The sequence below is a fragment of the Phragmites australis genome, chromosome 4 (assembly GCF_958298935.1).
Source record: "Phragmites australis chromosome 4, lpPhrAust1.1, whole genome shotgun sequence".
In the NCBI taxonomy this organism is placed as follows: domain Eukaryota; kingdom Viridiplantae; phylum Streptophyta; class Magnoliopsida; order Poales; family Poaceae; genus Phragmites; species Phragmites australis.
The window spans coordinates 45,445,924-45,470,853 of NC_084924.1; the positions used below are offsets into that span (position 1 = coordinate 45,445,924).

The 24,930-nt window shown below is 42.1% G+C and overlaps 4 protein-coding genes across 7 annotated transcripts; 1 reads left to right on the forward strand and 3 right to left on the reverse strand.

Annotated features, from left to right (window-relative positions):
* Positions 1-984: 984 nt before the first annotated feature.
* Positions 985-9,265, forward strand: LOC133916785 (phosphoinositide phosphatase SAC2-like). 2 transcript variants are annotated; one of them, XR_009909532.1, is made up of 16 exons: positions 985-1,675; positions 2,354-2,558; positions 2,649-2,814; positions 3,472-3,694; positions 4,259-4,335; positions 4,476-4,663; positions 4,743-4,837; positions 4,994-5,127; positions 5,236-5,349; positions 5,767-6,082; positions 7,358-7,479; positions 7,599-7,709; positions 7,930-8,109; positions 8,197-8,267; positions 8,527-8,608; positions 8,750-8,821. XR_009909532.1 is itself a non-coding variant. In XM_062360622.1 (16 exons), exons 1-16 carry the CDS (start codon positions 1,616-1,618, stop codon positions 8,858-8,860), a joined length of 2,343 nt encoding a protein of 780 aa, XP_062216606.1. In that variant the 5' UTR covers positions 986-1,615; the 3' UTR covers positions 8,861-9,265. The 2 variants fall into 2 exon arrangements, 1 of the variants encoding a protein (XP_062216606.1); XM_062360622.1 differs by having other exon boundaries at positions 986-1,675; positions 8,197-8,355; positions 8,750-9,265.
* A 1,347-nt stretch (positions 9,266-10,612) lies between these two features.
* On the reverse strand, positions 10,613-13,938 carry LOC133916786 (eukaryotic translation initiation factor 3 subunit K-like). The gene is made up of 8 exons (XM_062360624.1): positions 13,686-13,938; positions 12,834-12,890; positions 12,688-12,738; positions 12,530-12,592; positions 12,133-12,183; positions 11,968-12,034; positions 11,264-11,346; positions 10,613-10,996 (listed from the first exon to the last, which is right to left on the reverse strand). The coding sequence occupies exons 1-8, from the start codon at positions 13,791-13,793 to the stop codon at positions 10,796-10,798; spliced, it is 681 nt and encodes a 226-aa protein (XP_062216608.1). The 5' UTR covers positions 13,794-13,938; the 3' UTR covers positions 10,613-10,795.
* A 1,412-nt stretch (positions 13,939-15,350) lies between these two features.
* On the reverse strand, positions 15,351-16,703 carry LOC133914473 (ethylene-responsive transcription factor RAP2-12-like). 2 transcript variants are annotated; one of them, XM_062357575.1, is made up of 3 exons: positions 16,387-16,703; positions 15,903-16,280; positions 15,351-15,803 (listed from the first exon to the last, which is right to left on the reverse strand). In XM_062357575.1, the coding sequence occupies exons 1-3, from the start codon at positions 16,640-16,642 to the stop codon at positions 15,481-15,483; spliced, it is 957 nt and encodes a 318-aa protein (XP_062213559.1). In that variant the 5' UTR covers positions 16,643-16,703; the 3' UTR covers positions 15,351-15,480. The 2 variants fall into 2 exon arrangements, with proteins under 2 accessions (XP_062213559.1, XP_062213558.1); XM_062357574.1 differs by having other exon boundaries at positions 15,903-16,328.
* A 5,106-nt stretch (positions 16,704-21,809) lies between these two features.
* Positions 21,810-23,505, reverse strand: LOC133916787 (ethylene-responsive transcription factor 1-like). Of its 2 annotated transcripts, none has more exons than XM_062360625.1 (3): positions 23,159-23,505; positions 22,320-23,030; positions 21,810-22,232 (listed from the first exon to the last, which is right to left on the reverse strand). In XM_062360625.1, exons 1-2 carry the CDS (start codon positions 23,418-23,420, stop codon positions 22,345-22,347), a joined length of 948 nt encoding a protein of 315 aa, XP_062216609.1. In that variant the 5' UTR covers positions 23,421-23,505; the 3' UTR covers positions 21,810-22,232; positions 22,320-22,344. The 2 variants fall into 2 exon arrangements, with proteins under 2 accessions (XP_062216609.1, XP_062216610.1); XM_062360626.1 differs by having other exon boundaries at positions 21,810-22,251.
* Between the last annotated feature and the right edge of the window lie 1,425 nt (positions 23,506-24,930).

The window sequence follows — 24,930 nt, forward strand, 5'->3', positions numbered from 1 at the left end:
CACTTCTCTTATGTTCTATATACTTGCATATTTATTTTTTATCATTCTAGCTTGCTAAGCTGTATAGTTGCTTTTATTTATTGTAGGTTAAGGTTTTCTTTGTTCTAGAATTCGATAGTTAATTTAAGATTTTATTAGTACCTATTCACCCCTATAGGATCTTTAGATCTTTTAGCAGTACAGATGGCTGACGTTTTGATTGACATAAAATTTACCGGACTGTAAACACACTATAACAAACAATAGAGTGATGTATGTTGTAACAAATTCAGTTATTATTGGCTTCGAAATGGAAAGTAGTTTATTGTTTCTGCCTGTGCCTACAGTTTCCAAATTGGATGGCTCTTTTGACAGGACGCTTGATACAGATGATAACTGTTTACTACATATATGTAACCTATGAAATGCACTCACAACTTTTTCGATTTTTTTTTCCCCTGGTGGTACGATGGAGTGTAAACCATTTGCTTGTGCTTGTTATATGTGTAGCTGATAGATAGTGATAGAATTAGCTGCATCTGTTTCTGATACATGACACGTCAAGGGAAAAAAAGCACGAGAAAGTTGTGCCGAAGATGAAGTGGGAGATGGAGCAGCTAGGCTACTACAAGGGTTATGACATAATGGCTCTGAAAGAAGGGAAGCACAACTGGGAAGCATGCTCCGAACGCAGCTAGTAGTAGCATGAGATTTAGGAAGATTAAGAATAAGATGTCATTTAGGAAGACTCTGAACTTGGGAGGATGGCAAAGGAAAACAGTTGAGATAATTATTTCAAATTTCTTCTATTTTCTGTAACTTCGGTCGATTGATCGATTATTCTAATGTTGGATATATCAGTTGTATCAATCACGCGTGAGACGCCTCCGCCAAGCACGCGCACGCCGGCGGGCGCTGGTGCGGCTGCGATAGAGGGCGCGTATTGACTTGGAGCACTGTAAAATTTCTCAAAAAATAAAACTGCAAAGCCAGCACCTAAAGCTACCAAAAAAGATACTGTTCCTCCAATGATTACACGGTCTTGCTGCCACTCTCCTCCCTTGCGTTTGCGTGGTGTTTTTGTGGACGACGCCCGCCGTCGCCAGCTTCATGTGGCTCTCGGCTGCCTCCTACCTCCCTCCCGTCGTCCCGTCCCTTCAGAAAATCCCATCTTCAGAAAATCCCATCTTTTTATATTGCTGACACATCTCTGCCGGGGGCGCCCAAAACTCGCGTTGTTTGCGTGGAATCCTCCTATTTCACTCCACCTTCTTGCCGAGCTCAGAGAAAGCAAATATCTTCTTGTGGTTAGGCCACCGATTTTGCATCGATTTGTTTCCTCTCCGGGTCTTGCGTCCTGTTCAGATCCAAAGGTGCGACCTTTCTGGAAATCTCTCGTCGTGGGGGGTTGAATTGGATCGATTTCAATCCATTTGTTGTCGGTTTGGGCGTTCGTGATCCGAAAGGTGGGAGCTTTGATTGGGTTTTTCTCGTGGAGTATTTGTGTTTGTGAGCGAGCAAGATGCTCTACTTGAAGCAGCCGACGAGGAACTGAACTGCAGATATTCTTCCAGTTTTTCTCAATTTCACGGTCAGGATTTGCAGAGCTCTTGTGTTCGTTTGTCGATCTGATTCGATGGAGGCTATGACGGGTGGCAAATTCCTCCAGAAGTTTCGGCTCTACGAGACCAGATCGGTACGGATCTCTTACAAATTATGCCTCCTTATTAGTCGCTTGATTTGGTTTGGGTTGCAGGTTCTTTGAACTTGGAGACCTCTTCTATGTCAGTAAACATCGTGTGTTTGACTTTGCTGCAATGGGGCTGTGTTTTTTTTGTTCTATGGTCTATTGGATTCTTGTGATTTAATGTTTGCACCGCGTGATGGTATCCATCATGATTGGTTCAGTTCAATTAGGGTAAGGTTAAAAGGCTGCAAAAAGGTGGGGGAAAGATCTTTCTTTTTGTTTCTTTTGGAGGGGAGGGAAGAGAGTGAAAACAAAAAGGGTGTTCCTTTGTGCTATTTCCCCGCAATTGTTTCAGACATATTAAATGTTTGCTGGAATGATGTTTTACTGTAGTGTTTTTGGTTTCTAATGTGTGGTAGCCTTCTGCTTTGCTTGTCTTAAGCCGGTGCCAAAATACTAGGTGAAGCTTGACGTATGTTTCGAGGATAGTTAGCTTTGTGATTTAGATATCAAGATATCACCTTTGATACAATAGACGATAGGCGATGTTTAATATCGATCCCTCGTTTACTGTTCTATTGATTTACTGAAGATGAGGTTTGACATCAAAAGCTCTTATGCATTTGATTTATTGTCCAATTTTTGCTGTAGTTAACATGTCTGATTGTCTGCGCCTTTTTGGTGTAGAAATTTTATCTTATTGGAAGGGACAAGAACAGGACTCTGTGGAGGGTGCTAAAGATTGACCGGCTGGAATCAAGTGAGCTGGGCATTGAGGAAGATCCAACTAGTTACACAGAGAATGAATGCCAAGAACTGCTTTTGCGGATTCATGAGGGGAACAGATTGACTGATGGACTGAAATTTGTCACAAAATGCTACGGAATAGTTGGTATTGCAATTTCAACTGAAACTTTCTGATTGTATCAATGACAGCTTTGTAGGTGTTCAAATCACAACATTTACTTCTTTGCTTATTCAGGTTTTGTAAAGTTTCTTGGCCCTTATTACATGGTTCTAATAACCAGGAGAAGGAAAGTTGGCACAATATGTGGCCATGAAATTTATTCTATTGGCAAGACTGAAATGATCGCAGTTCCAAGTGTTATAGTCTGGCCCAACGTGGCTTATTCTAGGGATGAGAACAGGTCTTTTGTTTTTTCAACATGTAAATATTGTGTATTGTCTGTTGTAATTCCATCAGTGGTTCTTAACAATACCAAAATTGCCAGTTTGCTTTCTTGCTTTTGTAGTTTTTTATTCATTTATCTTATTGTTGGCCACTTGGCTTTCTTTCTTTTCCACATATTTGAGTTCATTTTGTTGCTATGTTGTGTTGAGACGCAATTTTGGCGTTGATGTATTTTTTTCCCTGTTATTGCACCGTTTCATCTAATTTGCATAATGTCATATCAGGCTTTCTTCATATATTCATGTTCCCAGTAGAACATGGGAAATTCCATTTGATGATTTTGTCCTATTGTACAATGACAGTAGTAATATTTGTTCTTTGTATGCATAATGCCATTTTTCCTATAAGCATAAAATTTGCTTGTTGAGAACAATATGCATACAACTCATATGGCAAGTACGTCATGGCAATGCTCGCAGTTCGGAGCCTTGTGTAAGGTGTTCATATGGTTGGAGATATATAAGGATGTTTCAAATTTCCATGCTCCAGAAGTATACTATTATTCTCACTTGCTAATATTCATTGTTCTGTACTGACTACAAGGATATTTTCAACTGTTTTTTGTTTTCATTATTTGACGAGATTTATGTTCTTATCTCACTTTTTTTTGTAGATATAAACGCTTACTTTGCTCGGTTGATCTTTCAAAGGATTTCTTCTTCAGCTACTCTTACAACATCATGCGCAGCCTTCAGAAGAACATAACTGAGAAGAATACTGGGCAGGTTGTTTATGAAACAATGTTTGTATGGAATGAGTTTCTAACACGAGCAATTCGGAACCATCTCAAGAATACCAGTTGGACTGTTGCCTTAGTCCATGGATTTTTTAAACAGGTATACTCTTTTGCAACATTAGATCTTTTGGTCGCATTTTATTTTATTCCTCCTTGTCATTTCTGATTAATGAACGTATCCATATCACCAGTACCGTCTATTCATCATCGAAGACCACAAGTAGGGTTGCTGCTAACTCAATGTCATCCCACTAACTTACGTGTTTTACTCCACGTCTCATGACCTGATATATAGTGAAAGCTTGAAATAGAGGGTTTGCAAAGGCATGGCTTTGTATAACCTGCTGACTTTTTCCAGTTTGAGCTGCTTGATGCTTTCCCGAGTTGAAGCATTTGCTCGTAAGTCTCAGCAGACTGCTAATGTCTTTGTTCAGTTTTTAATCCATTTTTTGTACAGTCTGAACATTTCAATGTTAAATATGATATTACATTGCTCTTTTTTTCTAGTTGTTTTAATGTTTCATGGTTAGTAAGCATTGGGCGCTGTCTCGTGATCCTTGTTCATGACCCACAAAAATGTACTGTGGAAATTACATCCCTAAATGTATATGAGAATCAAGTACCATACGAAGACATGCTCATACACCTGTTTTGATGCATTCAGTCGAAGCTCTCATTATCTGGGAAGGATTTCTGGTTGACACTTATAGCTAGGCGCTCACGCCATTTTGCCGGAACCAGGTTTGTGTTACAACTTACAAGCCTTTAAGTTTAGAGGTTTCATTTGGATAAAAAGAAATACATCCTTAAGTCAATTTAGCTTTGTTTTCATCTCAACAGTATTAGTTTATCTTTTTTGCTTTTGTCATTTTGAAATATAGATTCTTGAAACGAGGTGTTAACGAAAAGGGTAGGGTCGCCAATGATGTTGAGACTGAACAGATTATTTTTGAAGATACATCTGATGAAATCCCACATCAGATAACTTCTGTTGTACAACATAGAGGATCGATACCTCTCATCTGGTTTCAGGAAACTTCAAGACTTAATATTAGACCAGATATCATATGTAAGTTCTGCCATTAAGTTTGTCATGAATTTTTCTGTAGACTATCTCCTCTGATATTCCAATCACCTTGCTGCTGCAGTAAAACCAGATGTGGATTACAAGGCAACTCGCCTTCATTTTGAAAACCTTGCACTTAGATATGGGAACCCTATAATCATCTTGAACTTAATAAAGGTATGTGTATCATAAATGTTTTTTTTTTGGTACTTTGACATGACTGATGTGTTTTGATTTCCATTTATATTGTCACTGATGTATATCTTAGGGTTTGTTGCTCTTTGTTATAAATCTGAATATTATGTTTTATTCTCTCAAATGTCTTTTACTCAGACTCGTGAGAAGAAGCCTCGTGAATCTTTGCTTCGTGCAGAATTTGCAAAGGCTATCCATTATATTAATAAGGGATTAACAGATGACAACCGTCTAAAGTTTTTACACATGGATCTCAGTAAGCTTTCTAGAAGGTAACCTATTTTGTTCCAAGAGAATCTTGTATCTAAGATCGCTTTTGCAATTAAAGTTGATTATCTTGTAAAGTACCTAGAATGCTAAGTATGACATGCTATTTGCAGGAAAGGCACCAACGTGCTTGCACTGTTGACCAAGGTAGCATCTGATGTGTTGGATCTAACCGAATTCCTCCACTGTGAGATAACTGCATCAACAAAACCTGAAGATGTCTCAAGGTAGCTTCTGGTCTACTTGGGAACCATTCAAAAGTTTACTAAGAGAACCTTTTCTTAAGAATCCATAATTTCTAGCTGGCAAGTCATTGGAAGTTACTCCATCTAGACCAAATTTCTGGAAGCATTTCACTTTCTAAATTCGATCATATGTATCACTAGAATTAGTTTAATACCTATATTTGGCCACAAGGAAAACCACGCGTTCTTACTTGCTGTGAAATGTACCTTCATAAAATTTGATTTTGAAACATATTATGGTAAATTCGTGTCAAAACTTATATTAGAGATCCTGCAAGGTAACAGAAAAAAATGCTTTCTTTTGGACAAGAGGGAGTATCTTCTCTGCTGGGTCTTGTTGGTCTTATTTGTTGGTACTCAATTTGCAGTCCTCATATCTGTATTTTGCATGCATTACAGTGAACAAGGAACTGTTGCCAAACCATGTGATGACAAAAGTAACGACGGTCCAAACGTCTGTGCAACTAAGTTGGTACCTCTTTTGCTACAGAAGGGTGTCCTCAGGACAAACTGCATAGACTGCTTGGACCGCACAAATGTTGCACAATATGCATATGGCTTAGCTGCTTTAGGACGCCAACTTGTTGCTCTGGGGCTCACTGAAGCACCTAAAGTTGAATTGCATGCTCCTTTGGCTGATGACCTGATGGATTTCTATGAACGGATGGGTGATACCTTAGCTATTCAATACGGTGGTTCTGCTGCTCACAACAAGGTACATGTCATGTTATATTACCTGGCTCCTGGGAATATCATCTGCATTTCACTACGGAATAATACAACTCTTAATAATGTGCTGCTTTTTTTTCCTAATGCAAGCACACTTAAATTTATAGCATCTGAATACTCTGGAAGATGTGTACAATGGGCTCAATTTGTTCTTCACCCCTTTGTTATAGATCTAATTTCATTGCATTATTCTTCCCTTCTTCCTAATTCACTTGTCTCCCTTTTCCTATTAGTTCATTAAATCTTTAGTGGCATGTTTAAGTTGAAGTATCATGTCACCTGAAAGTATAGTTAAAAAAGTTTGCTATTATCAAAGCACAATTTTCTATTCCGTTATATTGAGAACCGAGCAATAGCTCGGTTGGTAGAGCCTCCAATTGAGAGGCCGCCCACCCAGGGGCGGATCTAGGGGGCTCCAGCCCCCCTACCAATGGAGCCCCCCCCCCCCAACACACGCACCAATTTTTTTACCATGGACGACGGAGAGGAAGAGGGGGAGAGAGAGAGAGAGGTTGATGAGCCCTCCTATTGCTTCGCAGCCAATGGAGCCCCCCCCCCCCCCCACACACACACCAATTTTTTACCATGGATGACGGAGAGGAAGAGAGAGGTTGATGAGCCCCCCTACCTAGCTTCTCTGTACCCACCACTGCGCCCATCCGGGCTGGAACCTAGATGCTCGCAGGTCGTGTGAGTACCTCCCTAAAGGTTCGGTACTCCCCTCTCTTAAGAAAAAGCTAGTGGGACGTATTCTCCCTGTGTTCGAGTTTTTTTTATTCCATAATACTTATTATTTTAGCAAGATGGCACATACTGGGGGCAACTTCTACCAAAACATGCCACATTTCGCTCGCAGATCTCCTATGATTGGATAAAGTTTTTCAATATACATGTTGCTTTGCCATTTGGAAACAAGCGAAGTAGTGGAGGTGATTATTGGGGTGAGGATATGTGTAGCTACCTAATCATATAAGTGAATTTATGAAAAAGATACGAAGCAAATGTCAATCCACAAGTGTTTGCATCTGAATATTCTTTACTAAACAGCATCCATTTTGGACACATTGCAGTAGATTATCATTTATGGCCTCCGCCAAATCCATAGTTAATAGTTTTGAATTTGTTTCTTCCAAAGTGATTGAGTCTTCTTGATAGCCAGTAAGCTTAATAGTCAACTAGTCATAAACACATCGCTTCCAATTCCAAACTGCTTGTTTGAATTGTCAGTCTAAGTTCTCCATGTTATTCATATGTGCTACAGATCTTCTGTGAGCAAAGAGGACAATGGAAGGCAGCAACCCAATCTCAGGAGTTCCTTCGTACCCTTCAACGTTACTACAATAATGCTTACACAGATCCTGAGAAGCAGGATGCTATAAATGTGTAAGCTTCTCAATATTTTCGAAATAATATTCTGTAGGAATGACAGAACCAATGGAAAGCCTTGATATTTGTATGGCATATTACCACGAAAAGGCTTATCTGTCTTACAAAAATTGCAGGTTCTTGGGCCATTTCCAACCTCATCAAGGCAAACCTGCATTGTGGAAGTTGGACTCGGATCAGCATTACAACATTGGGAGGCAAGGAACATCAAATGAAGATATTGAAAGGTGTGAATTATACTTTTCCAATATTTCTTGGAAAGGGTATATCTGATATTAAACATTTTTAATAGGTTTTACATTTGAATATGATGGTTACCGCACCATTTCATTTTCTCTAGCTGCATGAATAGCATTTGCTTGTTTCATGAAAATAGTATCTTGTATTAGTTACAAACTGTTTGGTTTCCATGTCTAATTTAGTGATCAACGCATCTCATTTAATCAGATCATTCATAAAGAGGTCGCTGTCGGATAATATTCTGTGCGAGAACAGTGTACCTGTATCTAACTGCAATGTTGGAGAAAACAGTACAGAATTGCTCCCGATGCAACAGCTGGATGATATTAGAGAGCCTTGTGATTCTGCACCAGAGATCTCCATATGCGAACCTAACCTGTACCCCAGGTGTGTTTATTCTTTCACAAAATTGGTACTGGAAAAGTACAGCCTTTCCATGAATAATATGAGCTAACTGTATTTTCTGATATTCAGTACGAACTATGCCACAATGCCTGGAAGACACTCCATGTCAGAAGAGCGGCAGAATTATTTGAAAAGATTAGGTTACCCTGAACTGCATTCTTCAAATTTCCTTGACCTTGATTTGTTGTCATCTTCGGGAAATTCCTGTGATGAGGAAATTTTCGAGCGGTAAAATATGTTGCCACTAATTTGCATATGCCGCCCTTTTCTTTACATTCTTATCCCCTTGATCTGGCAACCTAGGAGTTATGATATTTAGGCCAGTGATGTGACATTATTCCCTTTCCCAAGTATTGAGATTGTTGATGTTGTTAAGGTTTTTCAAATCCTAATTTGCAGGTCGTCACTGATAAATTCACCTATGGATGTTGTCAGTGTTGAATCATCTACGTGGTACAGCGAACAAGGACACACTGAAGAGGTTAGCCTAGTGCTCCGAACTTTTCCCCAAGTAAAGCTATATAGCAAACACTGCAATGAGGTTATACACAACTGAAGATATTGCTTCGCTGCTTTCCCTTGGATCTGAATTTTATGCTATGAACCTCTTTCCTTTTACCAGGGAAGGGATGATACAGACCTGTCGCGCTCGAGCAGCCAACTCTCAGACTCTCGAGAATATTCTGACCGCTTTGCTCAATGGGTCGCTAATGGAGGCATGCTTTGCTACTAGGCGCTGAAATTTTGTAACGGAGACAACTCTGTAGAAATTTTGCCGCAGCAGGAAGGTTCACAGCTGGAGCAGAGAAAATGGCTGACGGCTTGGCGTAACTGCATGTGCAGGAGGGACCGAAGAGATTGCAGCCATGGGTGAAGCCTCGCATCGGCACGGCTGGTCACTGCAAGGATGACGGTGGCTCGATTGGGTACAGGATTCAATTTGCTATGGTGAAGAATTGACCATAGTGCAGTCAATAAATAGGCGAAGTATATCCGATTCTTTTAGCTTAGTTTACCTTCCCTAATCCATAGAAATTATCAAAAAGAAAAGAAAAGAAAACGAAAAAAGAGAAGAACGTTGTTGCTGTAAATAGTATGTTTACGGAAATATAAATATTTGCTATTAACAGTTCTGGTACGAACCTTCATCTGCGCTGTGTACGGCACTCTCTACTGGCCGGTTGGTTCGCTTGCCTGCGGCAAACCACGAGCGGTGCTCGGTAGCAACCGGAACGAAGACCGCGACCGGTGGCAGCGCCAGCGTTGCAGTTTGCTGCAAATGCATGGATGGGAACGTGGTCGATGCAGCTGGGACGAGCGGCGTACGTTATTGTCTCAAATGTTAGGCGCCATCCTAACATTCATCAACTCTTTCTTTACTATAAATACAGTGCAAAGCATGCGTTTCGTCGAAGGCTATAAAATTAAGACGTAAAAGAGAGATTATATTTGCAGTAGCACTTGGACAGATAATTTGAATGGAAGCCTTTATTTTCTCGATATTTCAACACAACCTTACACACAGCACATTAGCACTCGTCACTGGCATGCCTCCGCCTGCCTGCCTTTGAATGCTGAGCGGCACAGCAAGGTTTCGTACCTGGACGTCGAGTTCAACCGAGGGGCCGTGATCGATGCAGCGGTCGCGACTCGGAGACGTGCCGTACCCCCGCTCCGCGTGCCCCACTAGAGCTGCTGCGCTCGGCGCTCGGCGCTACTTCCTACGGTCGCGGCCGCCGCCCCAGCTCCCACCGCCTCGCGGCACGGCGCTGCTGAGCGTGAGCGCGCACGATGGCGTCGCACCGCAATGGTTCGGACTTGGGACCGTGTGCCAGGACTCGGGGCCAAGTGCACAACAGAGACCAGACTTGTGCACAAAGCGATGATGGATCCAGGAACACGAATCATGAACAGCGGAGACCTGCCCTGTACACAACGGAGCTACGAATCCTGGAACACGACGGAACAAACCGGACTTTTCATCTTCGTTATGAAGCACATACAAACAATACCTTACCTTTTCCAAAAAAACATACAAACAATAACAATACCACTACTGGGCTCTCCCAGTCTAGTGGGCCATGATAGAACATAGGCCCATCCATTGGACGGCCCATATGATTTCTTTTCCTTTTCATTTTCGTTCTAGATGAATTTCACCAAGCAACTATAGATTTCTCAGTCTTTTCCCGCTATTTTGTTTAGAAAAAAGAAAAACAAGTAGCTCTAGTTATAACTCACATGGACAACAATGGTAATACCAATACCAAAAACTAATACTTAGGAAATCTTGGTTTCCCTCCAACAACAAACACCACTGCCGAGACACAATTCCTACACGAGTGATGATCATCAACAATCTACTTTCTCACCACCATGATCCGGAGTATCACCAAATAATTGCGCGAAGAGAGAGCACTGGCAACAGACAAAACTGTGCCAGCGACCATACATAGCTCATGTGCAAAATCTGGATCTCGACACATGCATAACTGACCATTCGTTCGAGTAGGCACTATCAGTTGACGGTACTCATTTAACAGGTGTATCACTTTATCAGGATAATCTCAAAACCTCAAAATGCGGTATACCATAAAATACAAAACACAAGTGTTTTGAGATGCTTCACTCGCTCTGAGTTCTATATAAAGCTCTCAGTGTGCCTGAATCAACTGAGGACAGGAAATATGCGAGTTACATGCTCAAACGGAACAGTGTCAGCTGTGTTCTTCTTGAGCTCGGGGTGATTGAACTCGTTGCGTGGAAGGACAATCACTTGAGACTGTCCACCCTTCTCAATTACCCAACCTGAGTTTGCAGCATGGAACTCCACAAACTTGTCCAACGAGAGACCTTCAATGTTGATTGCCTGAAAAGAAAAGTGGTGTGTTGTAACATCAAAAGGAAACTATTCAATGTATAGTATACCCCATGTAAAAGAAGCAGTGTCTGGATGAGGGTATTTTTTATGATTATCACACTTTTATTTGACAACTGACATAAAGCATATTTCCACTTAACATTTAATATGACACTTACATTATCAGTGTCATAAAAATGTACAAAAACAAGCTCATATGACACCTGCACTTCCTGAAGAGCTTGAAACATGAATTAAACAGGGCAAATGTTTTACCTCTGCAAGAACAGGCCTCGGAACTTTCTGGTATGTCAAGGAAAGAACATGAATCGCATAGGCTTGGATTGCCTGCTCAAAACCTGCACATAATCCATAGCGTTAGGACAACTTAAGCTTTAGATCAAAATGCATATCAGCTGGTAAAATAACATCCAACTAAACATCTTTGGAAAAAATCCACAGTAAGTCCATGGTAGGATCATAAGAAAAGTTACTAGGCTACAGGCGTCTTCCCATTCAAAGAATCAAGATAAAATGATGTTGACATCAGACACCTCAATGATTAGGTAAATAAAAGATACCAGGCATCTCGTGACAGAACAGGGCAGGCACACAAAATAATTCACTTTGGCATGAATATGCAATATCACTGCAGCAGTGAACACCATAATGAAAAGCACAAGGTTAACCTTTTTATTAAGAAAAGGTTCTGCAGAAACAAAGCTTCCTTGGCAGCTGCATCAAACCAAAACACATGTACAGCAGAGATTTGCACCCATGTCTGATGACAGGAAATGAAAAGAAGAAGAAGACCGACATCATTTCAATCTTCTACTGGGAACCCCATGTGAACATTAAAATTTTAATAGCACAAGGATTCCTCTGGGCATTAAAACTCAGATTGATGCAAAACAAGCTTACTTTACAGTATAAAGCTAACAATGCATAACTTGACTCGATGACTCAAGAAATATATTTACCTGGAACAACTTCCAATATGTGGCGGTTCTTTGCTGCTTCATCCCAAAACTGACTGAACCTAGCAGTCTTTAAGCAAAGTACTAGAGTTAGCTATAGTACTAGAGTTAGCTATAGATTCCACACTAGTTTTTACCATATGTACATAAGTTAGACCAAGTATGTACCTCCAGGTAGTGAGAAAGAACTATCAATGTCTTGAACTGCTCTTCCATTTGCTGAAACAAAGGTGCTGACAAGTGAAGTCAACATACTAGGAAAACATTTCAAGAGACCCAACAAAAGAATGTAGCAAAAAAAAAAAGAACACAACTAAAAGCAACAGGACAGCTCTGGTCTGACATCTGATACATTTGTAAGATTAATTGGTTTCATTCAAAATTTCAAAATCTCCGTAATCACAATATATACTTCAAATTTGGATGTGGGGTTTCTTTAGTGGACATATAAAGATCGGAGGCTATGTATCTTCATTAAGTACAAGATACTATTAAATATTGCACGTCCCAGGTCAAAACAGCACATCTGATAATAACAAAAAGGGCAGGATGCAAATTTTCATACCACATGCTCAGGGATTAAGAATAAGCACAGACTGAAGTCAGGGGCTGGCATTGCCATGAGAGCCTGTTAACAGAACAACAAGGACAAATTCAAACAGTCAGAAGTGGACCAAGCTGTTGCAGATTAATAAAACTGATGCACCAATTAGTTGTTCTGACCTTAATCAATATGCAGGTTACAATCTGTACGCTCATCCTTTCTGGCTCAAACTGCAAAAGGTAACCAGTCATTAAGATAACATATAAATGGAGCCACAATATTGGTAAAAATAGTTTTTTCTTTCTTTCTGGAGAGACATTGTTACCTGGTACAGGCGAAGAAGGCTGAGATTTGCATCCAAATTATATGTTTGAGATGAGACCTATATAGGAGCACCAAAAAAAAAAAACCCTTAATTTGAAATCACTAAAACATCAGGTAACGAATGTTGCAATGAAACTAAGTTTAAAACTATAACACAAGTGTAAACTTACTTAGGACCTAAAGACAGTTTTTTTTCAACCATGCTTCACTAAGTCACAAGCCATATAACCAAAGAATTAAAAGAAGCAGTTCATTTTATGGGTATTCATCCTCCGAAAACTTCATTTTGCAACTGCATAACTATTGAACACAGATCTTTAAACTCAAAACCGTTCTTCATCCATACGCCATTCCTGGTGGTAGATGAGCACATGTTGATGCAGAAGAGAGGCACATGCACTTCACATCTTGTAACAGCAATGGCATTCCTAGCCTGCGTATTTTAATCATCCTAATACGCCTATTTTGCACTCACCATAGAACTCTTAGATAGTACTCCTGCAAACTGCACCTATGTTCTAGAAACTCCTGCAGACCACGTATCATAAATCCAGCCAATCGCTATGCTTAAAACAGCCACTAAATTCACCACTCTCCAGCGACTAAATAATCCACAAGCCGCAAGCAAAGATGGAAAACTATTGCTAATTTTGTGGTATCTTCGGATACAACGATAGCCACCATAGCATGTGTCAAAGCTGCACAGATTAATTTAGAATCCAACCAACCCACGATTCCGCCACCATTCAAACGCAAACATGAGAAGGCGCTATGTTTGTTGCGGCCAATAACTGCATCTAAACCACCTGAATGAAACGAAAAGGGGCAAGAGCATCCAGGGGCTAGGGTTTACCTGCTCATTGACAAACTTCTCGAGGTCGTTGAGGATGTCGGGGTTGTAGGGATTCAGGGCCACAAGGTCCTCCACCGTGTAGTTCTCCACCGCTTGCTCGGTCGCCATCGCCGCCGGTCTCGAAAACCCTAACCCTAGCTAGATCTGGCGCGAAACCGTGGGGACTCCGGGAGGAGAGAAGGGAGGTGGCGGCGCGGAGGAGGGGAGGCAACGGAACTACGGTAGGGGTTTTCGGGGCTGCCGGGTTGCGTTAATTTGCCAGTTTGGTCCGTCGATTATTTGTGTCCTGCATATGGGGGCCTGGGGCCAAATGCGTCGGTATCCAACTAGAGTTTGGATATTGCATATACACCCCTGTTAGATGTGAAAATAAGGAAATGGTAAGAAAAATGCATGGATGTTGAACTTAGACATTGGCCAACGTGACCAAAGTAGAGTGTGTTTGGTTGAAGCGATATATCTATTTGGGAGATAATTATCTAGTTTTTTTTTAACGTGTTTGGTTGAAGAAAAAGTTAGATGCAATGCTCAACTAGAGGTATGGATACAAGTTTATATTTTTTGTTATTGGTAGATCCAAAACTAAAAAATAAACTAAAAATTTATTCTCACCTAATTAAGTTAAGAAAAAAATACATTGAGTGATGACCAGAACTACCCATTAAGTATCTACTTGCATCCTTACCTATAGAGAATATTCTTGTCAGATGTTGAATGAGTCTATCCCAGAAAAAATGATGGACGAAGCCATTCATGTTCTATATGAGTTTTATCTCTAATGATGTGGCATATTCTAGTTGGTTAGAGTAAATACACATTTTTAGCATGCTTTAAATGATATTATCTCCTTAACCGTTTATTTGATTTGTGATCTGATTATACCATTGTATTTATTGCAATTAAATATAAAACAATAACTCGTATAATTATATTTTGATGAAAAACTAAAAATATGAAAAGCATGTCCCATAAAATTTTGGTTAACTGCATACAAGCTCCATCCATCCAAACAAATAAAAAATTAGATCATTCTATCCATGCTACGAAACAAGAAATCTGATCACCATATCCAACAAAAACATGAATGATCATATCCCATCAAATCTTATCTTCCAACCAAACACTCATGTAATATTCTTGCGTTTCAAAGTACATGTGAGAATTCTAAATGTTGGGGATTTAACTTTTACAAAGCAACCGCCATTGATACATCAGGCAAATACAGTTTGTTTCTATGTTGATTAAGTTCTCATTCACGCGCTTGTAGGTCCCGCTATGAACGCAAGAAAATTCTCTTATTCCAGCATAAACTGAACAGTCTGAACTGCCCTTAGTGATGTTTCTATGAAATTCATGTGTTACATATGGAGCCTTAGCGCTGTGTGTATATAACTTTGCATATCTTGTAATTACTACTACTCAACTTTGCATCGGGTCAAAAAAGTTCAAGTTTTCATGTATTCTTTTGGAGAAGAATCGTGTTATAACTTTGTATAATACATAGTAGTGCCATCTCAATCGTCTATAGGGCTTGCGACACTAGCAAAACTTAGGGGAGGATACAGCTTATTTATGTGATGCGGTTATTACACATGAACGCTGACTAGTTCGTCTTTCCCAAAGAAATTGACAGCGGGTTGTTTGAAGTTGGAAAACGTTCACCCATTATCCTGGAAAAATCTTCCCACTCAAACCAAACTTTAGCTGCTAGAGGACATAACTGTTCTTGCGTTCTTTCTCAAGAAAACGCATCGTTCACACTTCACAATCGTACATAATCGATTCATTGGTAAAACTAACGTTTCCTAACTTCAAGCGACGATCGACCAAACAGATGAGAAACCAGCCGAACAAGCCGCTCTCTATGTGCGCTCAGCTGCCTCTCGCGGCTCTCAAGTTCCCTCCTCAAGGCAGCAACCTCTTCCATCTGACGGCTGCAATCAGAGACCGCCGCCGCCGCGTAATGCAACACCCTGGCTGCTCTAGCGTCGCTCCTGTTCCCGTTCGCTCTGTTGATCAGCTCAGACACGATGCTCGCCATCTGCTCGTCGTGAGGACCCTGCGTGATGAGCTCCTTGATCCGCATCAGCGTGCTCTCCGCTGCCTCACTGCCCATCTCTGCGTAGACGTGCAAAAACGACGCCATTGTATCAGTCATTAGTCAGTGTACGTCTTGTTTGCTATATGTGTAACCATGCTGTTACGAGATAGTATTACCTGCGTGACATGCGTCTGCGTCTGCGTCGACATCCATCGTGTCATCATCAGCCGTGCCGCCGACGCAGAGATAATCGGGAGCGGCCGGCAAGTTCAGGTCGATGATCACCGGCGGTTGGTGCCTCCGGCTGCTGGGACCCTCGTGCGGGAGCGGGAAGTTGAGCCGCGCGCTTTTCCCGCGGATCCGGCGGGCCTCGCGGTCGTACGCTCGGGCGGCATCCTCGGCGGTGCGGTACGTGCCGAGCCACACGCGCCGCCCCTGCCACGGGTCCCTGATCTCCGCAGCCCATCTGCCCGGCGCGCGGTGGCGGACGCCCCTGTACTTCTTGGTCCCTGGAACGGCCACGCGACGCGTGGGGCTCGACGACACGGAGACACCTGAAGCCGCGCGTCGCGCGGTGCATGGAAACACAAGGAAAGCGAACACTTTATCAGGGAGAGATTAACCATGTTTCTGACGCTGGTTTGGTCTCATCGTACGTACCAGCAAGGGAAGGGGCCTTCGACTTCGAGGCTCCGGCTTCACGCAGAGCAGCCGTAGGCTTGTGATCATCGTCGACGTCGTCGTCCTCCTCAAAAAGCTGGAACTCGGCCTCGAACTCGTCATGGGCCAAGTCAGCAGCGGCCTTCCTCTTGCCGGTGGTGGTCCTCCTCTCAGCCGTCGGCCAAAGCGTGGCGGCCGTAAGCCGCCGGTGCACCCGCGTGGGGATGAGTTCGGCGAGGATCGCTCCCCCGCACATATCTTCTTGATTGTTTTCTTAGCTCTCTTCCCCTGTTACTGGCCTGGCCCCTAGTTTGCAAGTCTGCACCGCGGGAAGTCTCGCGCGTGGGAGCTGTAAATAGAGTAATCGGGTGATGTGGGCCCGAGAAGACCTTGGGCTGCTCTGCGTCATCGCACCAGCTTCCCAATCTTGTGGGCGGCCGAGTCTGTGGGCTTCAGGTTGAATGTCCAAAGCAGCCAACTTTCTTGACAAAATCACAAAATATATAGTTTCTCAAGAGTTGCACTAGCTTACTGTGACCGTGCAAAAAAAGCTCACAGGTTTTATTGATGTATCCATGATCTTGTCTATTGAATAAAGATCATACTCCGTACTTCAAAATGTGAATTTCACTACACTAGCTTACTGTGACCATGAAAAAAAGCTTGCTGCGTTAGAATTCATCTGCCGTCCTTGAAGAGGTTAATAGCGATACCATGGGCTCTTTTCAGCCCACGGGGCCATAGGCTCTCCGAGAGTCCCCCGGGTTTTTCGATTCCCACAGACTTGCATGCAGTTCCATCAACTGCAACTGTTAATTGATGCAATCATGAGGTGTGTGTGTATCATCCATGATCCATCACTTGTATTTTGTATAAGGCCATCCCAATGTCCCTCCTAGGTCATGTGCATTACTCGTTTGCTCTTGTCAGGTGCTACCCCTGTCTAAGCCGATGCCTGAACTCTGAAGGACAGAATTTCTCCATCGACCGCATTGTTTTCAGCAGCAAGAGGTGATTTTGAAGGGTACGTGTGCCCATGTTTGTTCATGTAAGTGGTCCTTTTCACTTCACCTCCCAAATACCATAGGTTTCTAGCTATCTATTATCATTGAGCGGGGGACATTCATGTGGTGTTGTGAGTGCGTTGAATGTGCCGCCTATCTATATTTCTATTTGTTTTTTCACACTAAATGGTAGTCGTGAGCTCGTTGAAACACCTAGAGGAACCCTAACTTATCTGACCTTCCACCCCGTGCTTATCACATACATGACATACATCTCATTTCATTCATTCATTATATATATTACATTTACATATCCTTGATTACATACATACACACACAGGGAGGAGGGATATTTCCTAATGCGAATGTCTGCTTCTCTGTAGAGAACATTTTGTTGTAGGAGACTAAAGCATGGCAAACCGTTGAAATTCATTTGTTTCCTAAATTCCCTAAGTATTTCATTATGACTATTAATTAGCTCACAACTAAATATGCATAGCATTTTAGGAAAATATTCCAAAAATCCAAATTAAGTTCTTTGACTTCTCCAAGCCATGTAATTTGCAGAAAAACCCCTCAAGTTCTAGAAAATATTAAACCGACCACGCCAAAGACCCTCTTGCAAATATTAAGTATTCCCCAAGGGTTAAAATACAAACATACTACATTCCCAAGGAAATTTTGGCCAGATTTCATATACCAAAAATAGCCTCAAGTTCACCAAAAATCACAATAATACCACCAACCAAAAATAACCATAATACCCTCGATTGCCACCCAACCAATTAGGTGTCATCTTGCCAAATCCTAAAGCCATGCAAGATGACATCTCAACATGGTAGGTGTCACATTGCTTAACATCTAAGCCATGCAATATTAGCCATATGCAGTCTAGAACAATAAGAAATCGTGAGCATTTGCATCTATAAATAGGAGAGAAAGGCCACCATAGCAAGCCTAATGCCATTAGGGCTAAAGTAAGGCCAATGTGAGCTCATTCACCTCTTCCTCTTTCTCCTCCTCTTTCTTCTTGTTCAAGATCATGGCTAACCTAAGCATGGAGCCATGAAGAGGAGCAAGGGAGGAAGGTGAAGACCGAAGGAGGATTCATCAAGAGCACCAAACATCATCATTACAGGGCAAGGTGTGTTTATAGGAGTTGATTGATCCCTAGGAAAACATGTTCATCTCATATCATCACAGACTGAAAATAAATAAAAATAGATAGTATGATCACATAATAACTTAGCATCACCATAAAGTCAAGAACTAGATTCATTGTTGGCATCAAGCTGAGCTAGGGTTTAAACCTTCGGTCACTCAATTCATTGAGCCTACGACGGAGAAGAGTCGTGACCAGAGGGTAAAATGAGAGGAGATGTTGGAGATCTTGTCGGTGGGCAACTAACACGACAGAGCTGTCAGAGTCGGCCAAGTGACGGGTCGAGGTAGTCAGGCGGAGGAGTAGAGGAGTGCAAGGAGCAGAGCCGCGCAAGGAAGGAGAAAGACGGGGATGAGATCTAATGCGACCAAGTGAAGAGACTCGACCGAGGAGAGGTTAAGGGGCTAGGTGGGCTAGACCAGGCCAGAAGGGAGGAGTCAGACAAGGCTGGGCTAAACTAAGTTAGGTCAGAGCCTGGTTGCATTGGGCAAAATTTCCCTTTTACCTATCTTTTAATCTAGAATTTTTTTATTCTAGAAATTAATTTAACTTGATTAATGATTATATAACTATTTTTAACTAATAATAAATTTTACAAAAATAGATTAAGGACTTGTTTTTTATTTCATATTGTTTTCAACTCGCTATTCAAATAATCAAATCCTTACCAATTAAAGTAACCTCTTTATGGGCATCGATCAAGTGTTGGATTAAGAACCTTGATAGAGTTCCGTAATCTTTATTTCCCTTAAGATATGTATACATGTCTTAAGCGAAACTATTTTTATAGAATCCTCCAATTCAATTGTTTTCCAGGCTTTGGAACAAACTCGGAGTTTCAGACTCAATTTAATATCCAACACTTTGATAGTTCCAATTCTTACTCATGTTGAGTAGCTATTTTAAAACTGAGGCTTTGAACTTATTATACGACTATCACCTACATGATCACAATACTCTGACAAACCAAGTTAGAGAACCATGTGTATCATAACTAATGAGTATGCAAGATGAACATGAAGAGTGCTAGTGAGACTATGTATGTTATGCATGCCCTTGAATATCTCGCTAGTACCTCCTTACTTGTTTGGTTAAACTAAGAACCCCATGTGATTGAACATCCAATGCCATAACACATTAACCACATACTCGATTGAGTCGGGCTTAACCAAGTATCGCCTATCGGCGTGTCTACCAGGTAGCTTAACATCTATGCGATGGTTGGTAGATAGATCCTGACATCCTCTATCACCAAGGATGAGTAGGGATACAAACATCTATCTATCCTAGCCTTTGTTTACCTCAATTCAGTCCCAAATTCACCAACTAATAATATGCAGAAATACTTTATTGGCTTTGACCATGTCATGCACATCTTGGTACGTGAGACATATAGTGTCAAGCATATTGTTCTATGGGTAAAGTTACGTACCTCTAATCAGAGTATTGAATTGTGATTTCACTCCCAACTTCAGGGTTATAAAGCGTTGTTCGCGACAGGAAAAAGAACTACCACTAGGTTCTATCATGTGATGTTCATTCCGGTAGAGTAAATGATTGAAACTTAACTGTTTTACAATCATACTCTTTGAAAATCATGCATGACATGAATGTTAATCTTTTGAATGATATTGGGAATACAATGATAACATTGTGAACCCTCCTCGACTCATGTGATTGTTGATTGTTATTGTGAATGTTGATTAGTATCTTCGTACTTATACTTGTAAATCTCCTTATCATTGGGGTTGCTATTATGGATATTGATGAGTACATTCGTAATTATGCTGAATCGGAGGTTTAGAACCAGGAGGAAGATATCCATCAAGGAGCTTACCATCAACAGGAGTACGAAGAAAAACAACCTTAATGACCTAAGGCTTAGGATGGGAAGATTGTGAACTTGTGTAGTATATATTATCCTTTAATCCTTAATGATACTCTAGTTTGGGAGATGTCTTATAGTACTATTTCACTACATTGTTTCTGCTATGCTATTCTGATGTGTCTAGCTTCGATATTTTTCACTAACCGAAGTGATGACCATAGACAAAGACTTCCCACCTGAAAAGTGAAAAAGTCGGATCACCACAATCTCTCCTTTCGTTGTCTTAGCATGAATAGGAAACGCTTTGTTTCAACTAGTTTTGGTTTGTGGAGTAACTAGTCATTGCAGAAAAGTCATACATTCTGCTCAGTTTCTTCCCGGTTTCTGTAGGCATGTAATTTCATAGTCAAATTCAACCTCTTCTAGAGGCTTGAATTCCTGGGCAGACCCAAATTAGAGTTATTCGCAGCTTTCCACATGCATGTCCTAGTAATCCTCTGAGGATAACCACAAGAGCTGACAGTGACACTGATACTTTTGTTGATCTTTCAAATTCTGTGCCAGAAAAATATAAGGTTATGAAGAACTTCTTGCCATAAAAAAACTTAGAATCAAGAGGATCGAAGTTTCTATTCTTTTCCAAGGATGTGCTGGCGGAATTCTCCAGTCAGTGGAACAGGTGAAAGCAGCCATTCTAATTACTCAATACCTAGACAGCTCTTTCATCAACAGACATACATGGCAGATCCAATATCTGTGAAGAATAATAGTCTCATGGACCACGAAATCAAAATCCTTCATCACGGGCAGATTATGTGCATGACAGAGTAGGTGCAACTAGTAGCATTCTGAAGGTAAGATTAGTAAGCATACAGGTGCTGAGTTATAATATAACAAGTTGCAGGTAAACAAATGCAAGGCCCCTCCCCGTGAGGCATTTTCCTTTTGCTTCCACTTCTCAAAAAAAGAAAAATCGTTGCTTGAGAATCCTGCAACTCAAATTAGTTTGGAATGTAGTTGAGCTAAGTCGCTGTCGCAACCACATCGAGGCAACGAAGATAATAGCAAGATGTGCAAATTGCAGCCTAAATTATCATACAGCAACTGTTGAAAACCAGCGGTGCCATTTAGGTGCCCACTGGATTGAGAGGCGGTTTGAGCATCGGTCGCAATACAATTTCCGGGAGAATTTCATATCCTGGCAAACGAGACAATAATTTGGAGGCTACAATATGAATCATGGAATCAAATGAAATGGCAAAGAAATATTCCCAGCAGATAGGATGATGGGGAGGACTGCTAATTTGGCATGCCAGCCACTGAGTTTATAAAAGTATTTTTTTCCCTCTCCAGTATTTGCATTGTGAATGGAGAAACCACTGAATTTGCAACGCAAGCGCCAAAATATATAGACATAATACCTGCACAATGAATCAAATTTGACTTTATTCAGAAAATTATAATCTTTTTACATAGTCTCCAACTCAACATGATATGGTGAGACATAGACAAGACAGAAGCCAGGTTCACAAACTTATTTGGCATTAACAACCACAACCACAATATAGACGACATTGCCGACATGATCAGCTCATAGGAGATAGGAGCATTGACCATGCAACAGTACGACGCACCACGCGAGTAGTACAAATTATCAAAGTGCAGTACAATTTGATCAGGAGGCCGGCAGTACAGATACCGATTCTAACGAGCAAACTCAAGCAGTTGGACATCAAATTAGCAGTACAGTTATTCACATATGAATATGGTTACATCAATCAGCAAGCAAGCAATATAATCTCCAAATCGCCCTCGGCTGCATGCATCGTCCGGTTGGACACCAACGCCGTTCCTGAACCAGGAATCAGAACCTGATCAAGGCTAATTGAGTAAATGAACAGAAGGAACAGAAGCCAAGATGATGAACTTAGATGCTTACAACTGAAAGCATCAGATAGGGTGCATCAAAAGACAGCACCGTCGATGGGGAACTCATCGAAGCTCCACAGGCCGACGTCGTTCATGTCATTGTTCACGATGGCCACGTCCTGGCCGGCCTCGCCGGCGAACATGCTGTCGATGGATTCGTACCCATCCGAGTAGGATAGCTGAAACAACATGAACGGGTCCAACTCCAGCTCGCCAGCGAGCTCCAGCGTGGCGCTACCGCCGCTCACCTCCGACGGGTCGTCGTATCTTGGCTTCTTTGCGGGGCTCCCCGACTCCGACTCGGCGCTGCTGGTGAAAGAGCTCCCCATGGCCGGCGGCGCGGCGGGGAAGATCAGGTCGACGAAGTCGTCCTTGTCCAACGACGCCATCGTTTCAGGCTTCACGGCCAGCTGTACTTCCTGGTTCTTCTCTTCTCCGCGCAAAGCAGGGTGCTGCGATTTCGGCGCGGTTCTTGCGTTGGCGCGGCGTGGGCGCGCACTGGCTGCCGGGAAGTTGACCTTGGCCTTGCTACCGCGGAGGCGGCGGGCCTCGACGTCGTACGCGCGGGCGGCGTCCTCGGCGGTGTTGAACGTGCCGAGCCAGACGCGGGTGCCCTTGTGCGGGTCGCGGATCTCCGCCGCCCACTTGCCCCACGGGCGCTGCCGAATGCCGCGGAAGTGGCGGGCGCGCTTCTTCTGGCTCGCCGCGCGCCCGTCGTGGGCTACACAAGAGTTATTTCCGTTGAGATTGCACTAACAGCTCGTGTGCACGTCACGATCAAACCCAAGAACCCGCATGAACATTCTGTTGCTACAGATTGCACACTCCAGTGAGAACGGCGTTGATTACCTGGGGAGAACTTGGACTTGGACGCGAACACGAAGGTTCGTGACCCAAAGTGGTCGTCCTCCTCCTCCGCCTCGTCGTAGTCGTCGTCAAACTCCTCGAAGGCGGCCTCGAAGTCATCGACGTCCTTGTGGTTGTGCCTCTCGTTCCTGCCACTGCCGCCTTTCTTGGAGCTCGCCGGCCAGAGGTGGCCCGCGGTCACCGGCCTCGACGCCGCGCGCCGCGGCGGCGGGATCAGCTCCGCGAGGATGGCGCCACCGCACATAGTTCACCGTGCGCGTCACAAACTTTTCTCGGTCCTCTGTACGTGTGTTGTTCGTGTTGTTTAGAACCAAGAAGGTCGCCAAGGGAGGGAAGAGATTTATAAAACTAACTAGGATCGTTGGTGGATGACTTGGCATGATGACTGGCGTGCCCAGCTCAGCTTAGCGGATCACATCGTGCATCTACGTGCCAACTGGTAAGCCACGTGGCATGCCTTCTTCCAGGGTAAATGTTTCAGATAAAATTGACAGAGTATGAATTGAATTACTGTTACCGATTAATTTAGCACTAATGGAGAATCATCCTGCACGGACCACCAAGATAAAGATACTCTATCGGAGGTGCATCTTTTGCAGTTCAGCTACCGGTGCAGCCCTCCTCGCCCCTCGTACCTGACTGCTGGGTGGTGGCAAAGCGCCCGTCACGTTCCACCCCAATAATCAACTTACCATAAAAAAGGGGCTAATTTCGTTCACCGCCCATGATGTCACAACACTTGCTGAAATTGATTACTTGAGCAATGATGTCACAACCATGTTAGCAACCTAGCACAACACAAAAAAAAAAGTTTTAATGCCACCCCCGATGTAAGGAAATATTGCTTATGTGTATGCCTTTCACGTCATTTAGACGTGACACGAGTATAGATTTGAAGCTCATAATACATAATGTCTAATAATGAGATCCGGTCAATAACGTAGGTATAGTTTATAGGTACTCTCCTTTATTTTAATGTATTATTTTACTTGTGTCTTATTTTTTAATTATGTGATCAAGTTACAATGTAATTTTTCTGTCAAGCTAATGTCTTATAAAAGGTTTTATCTTCTTCTCTCTCCTTTTAATTTATTACCGTATCACCTTTTATCTTATGTGCCTGCTTAATTAGTATCTAAAACATTATAAATCATGAAGTATTAGGAGTGGTCTAAAGTAGACAGATCAACGACAGCTAACGGGTTTAGGACAGACACGTCAGCTAAACGGCAATATTATAGGCCCAGCACCTTCATAATGCAGTTTCTGCTTTTGACTACTTGTAAGAAAGTGTTCCCCGAATGCCAAGTTCAGTTGCTCCTATGTTTGGGTATGGCTTGTGGTCACCACGTTCTGCTTACTCGGACAAAGCAAAGAATATGATTAATAGAATGGGACGATGTTTGAGAACTAAAAAGAAAGAAATGTAAGTATATAGTATCATCTCTATTCGTAAATAAGTGACGTTTCAATGTGACATTACATATGTAAAGTCGGGGTATCAATAAACTTAAAAATATTTCGATAGCTGCAAAAAATAGTAATATGTGTAGATATGTCCAAAAGACAAATGTGAGTATCTTTTAGTGGGTTTCAAAATATATGTAATAAGTAATCAATAGTCAAATACGTGTTCTTTAGATCATGTCAATGTGTGAAAGTTTTGCTATGATAAATCATTTGTTCGGGTCACCTCCTTTTTTAGCACTTGACCATGCCTATTTCTACATGATCCGTTGGCTTCTCGACTTACC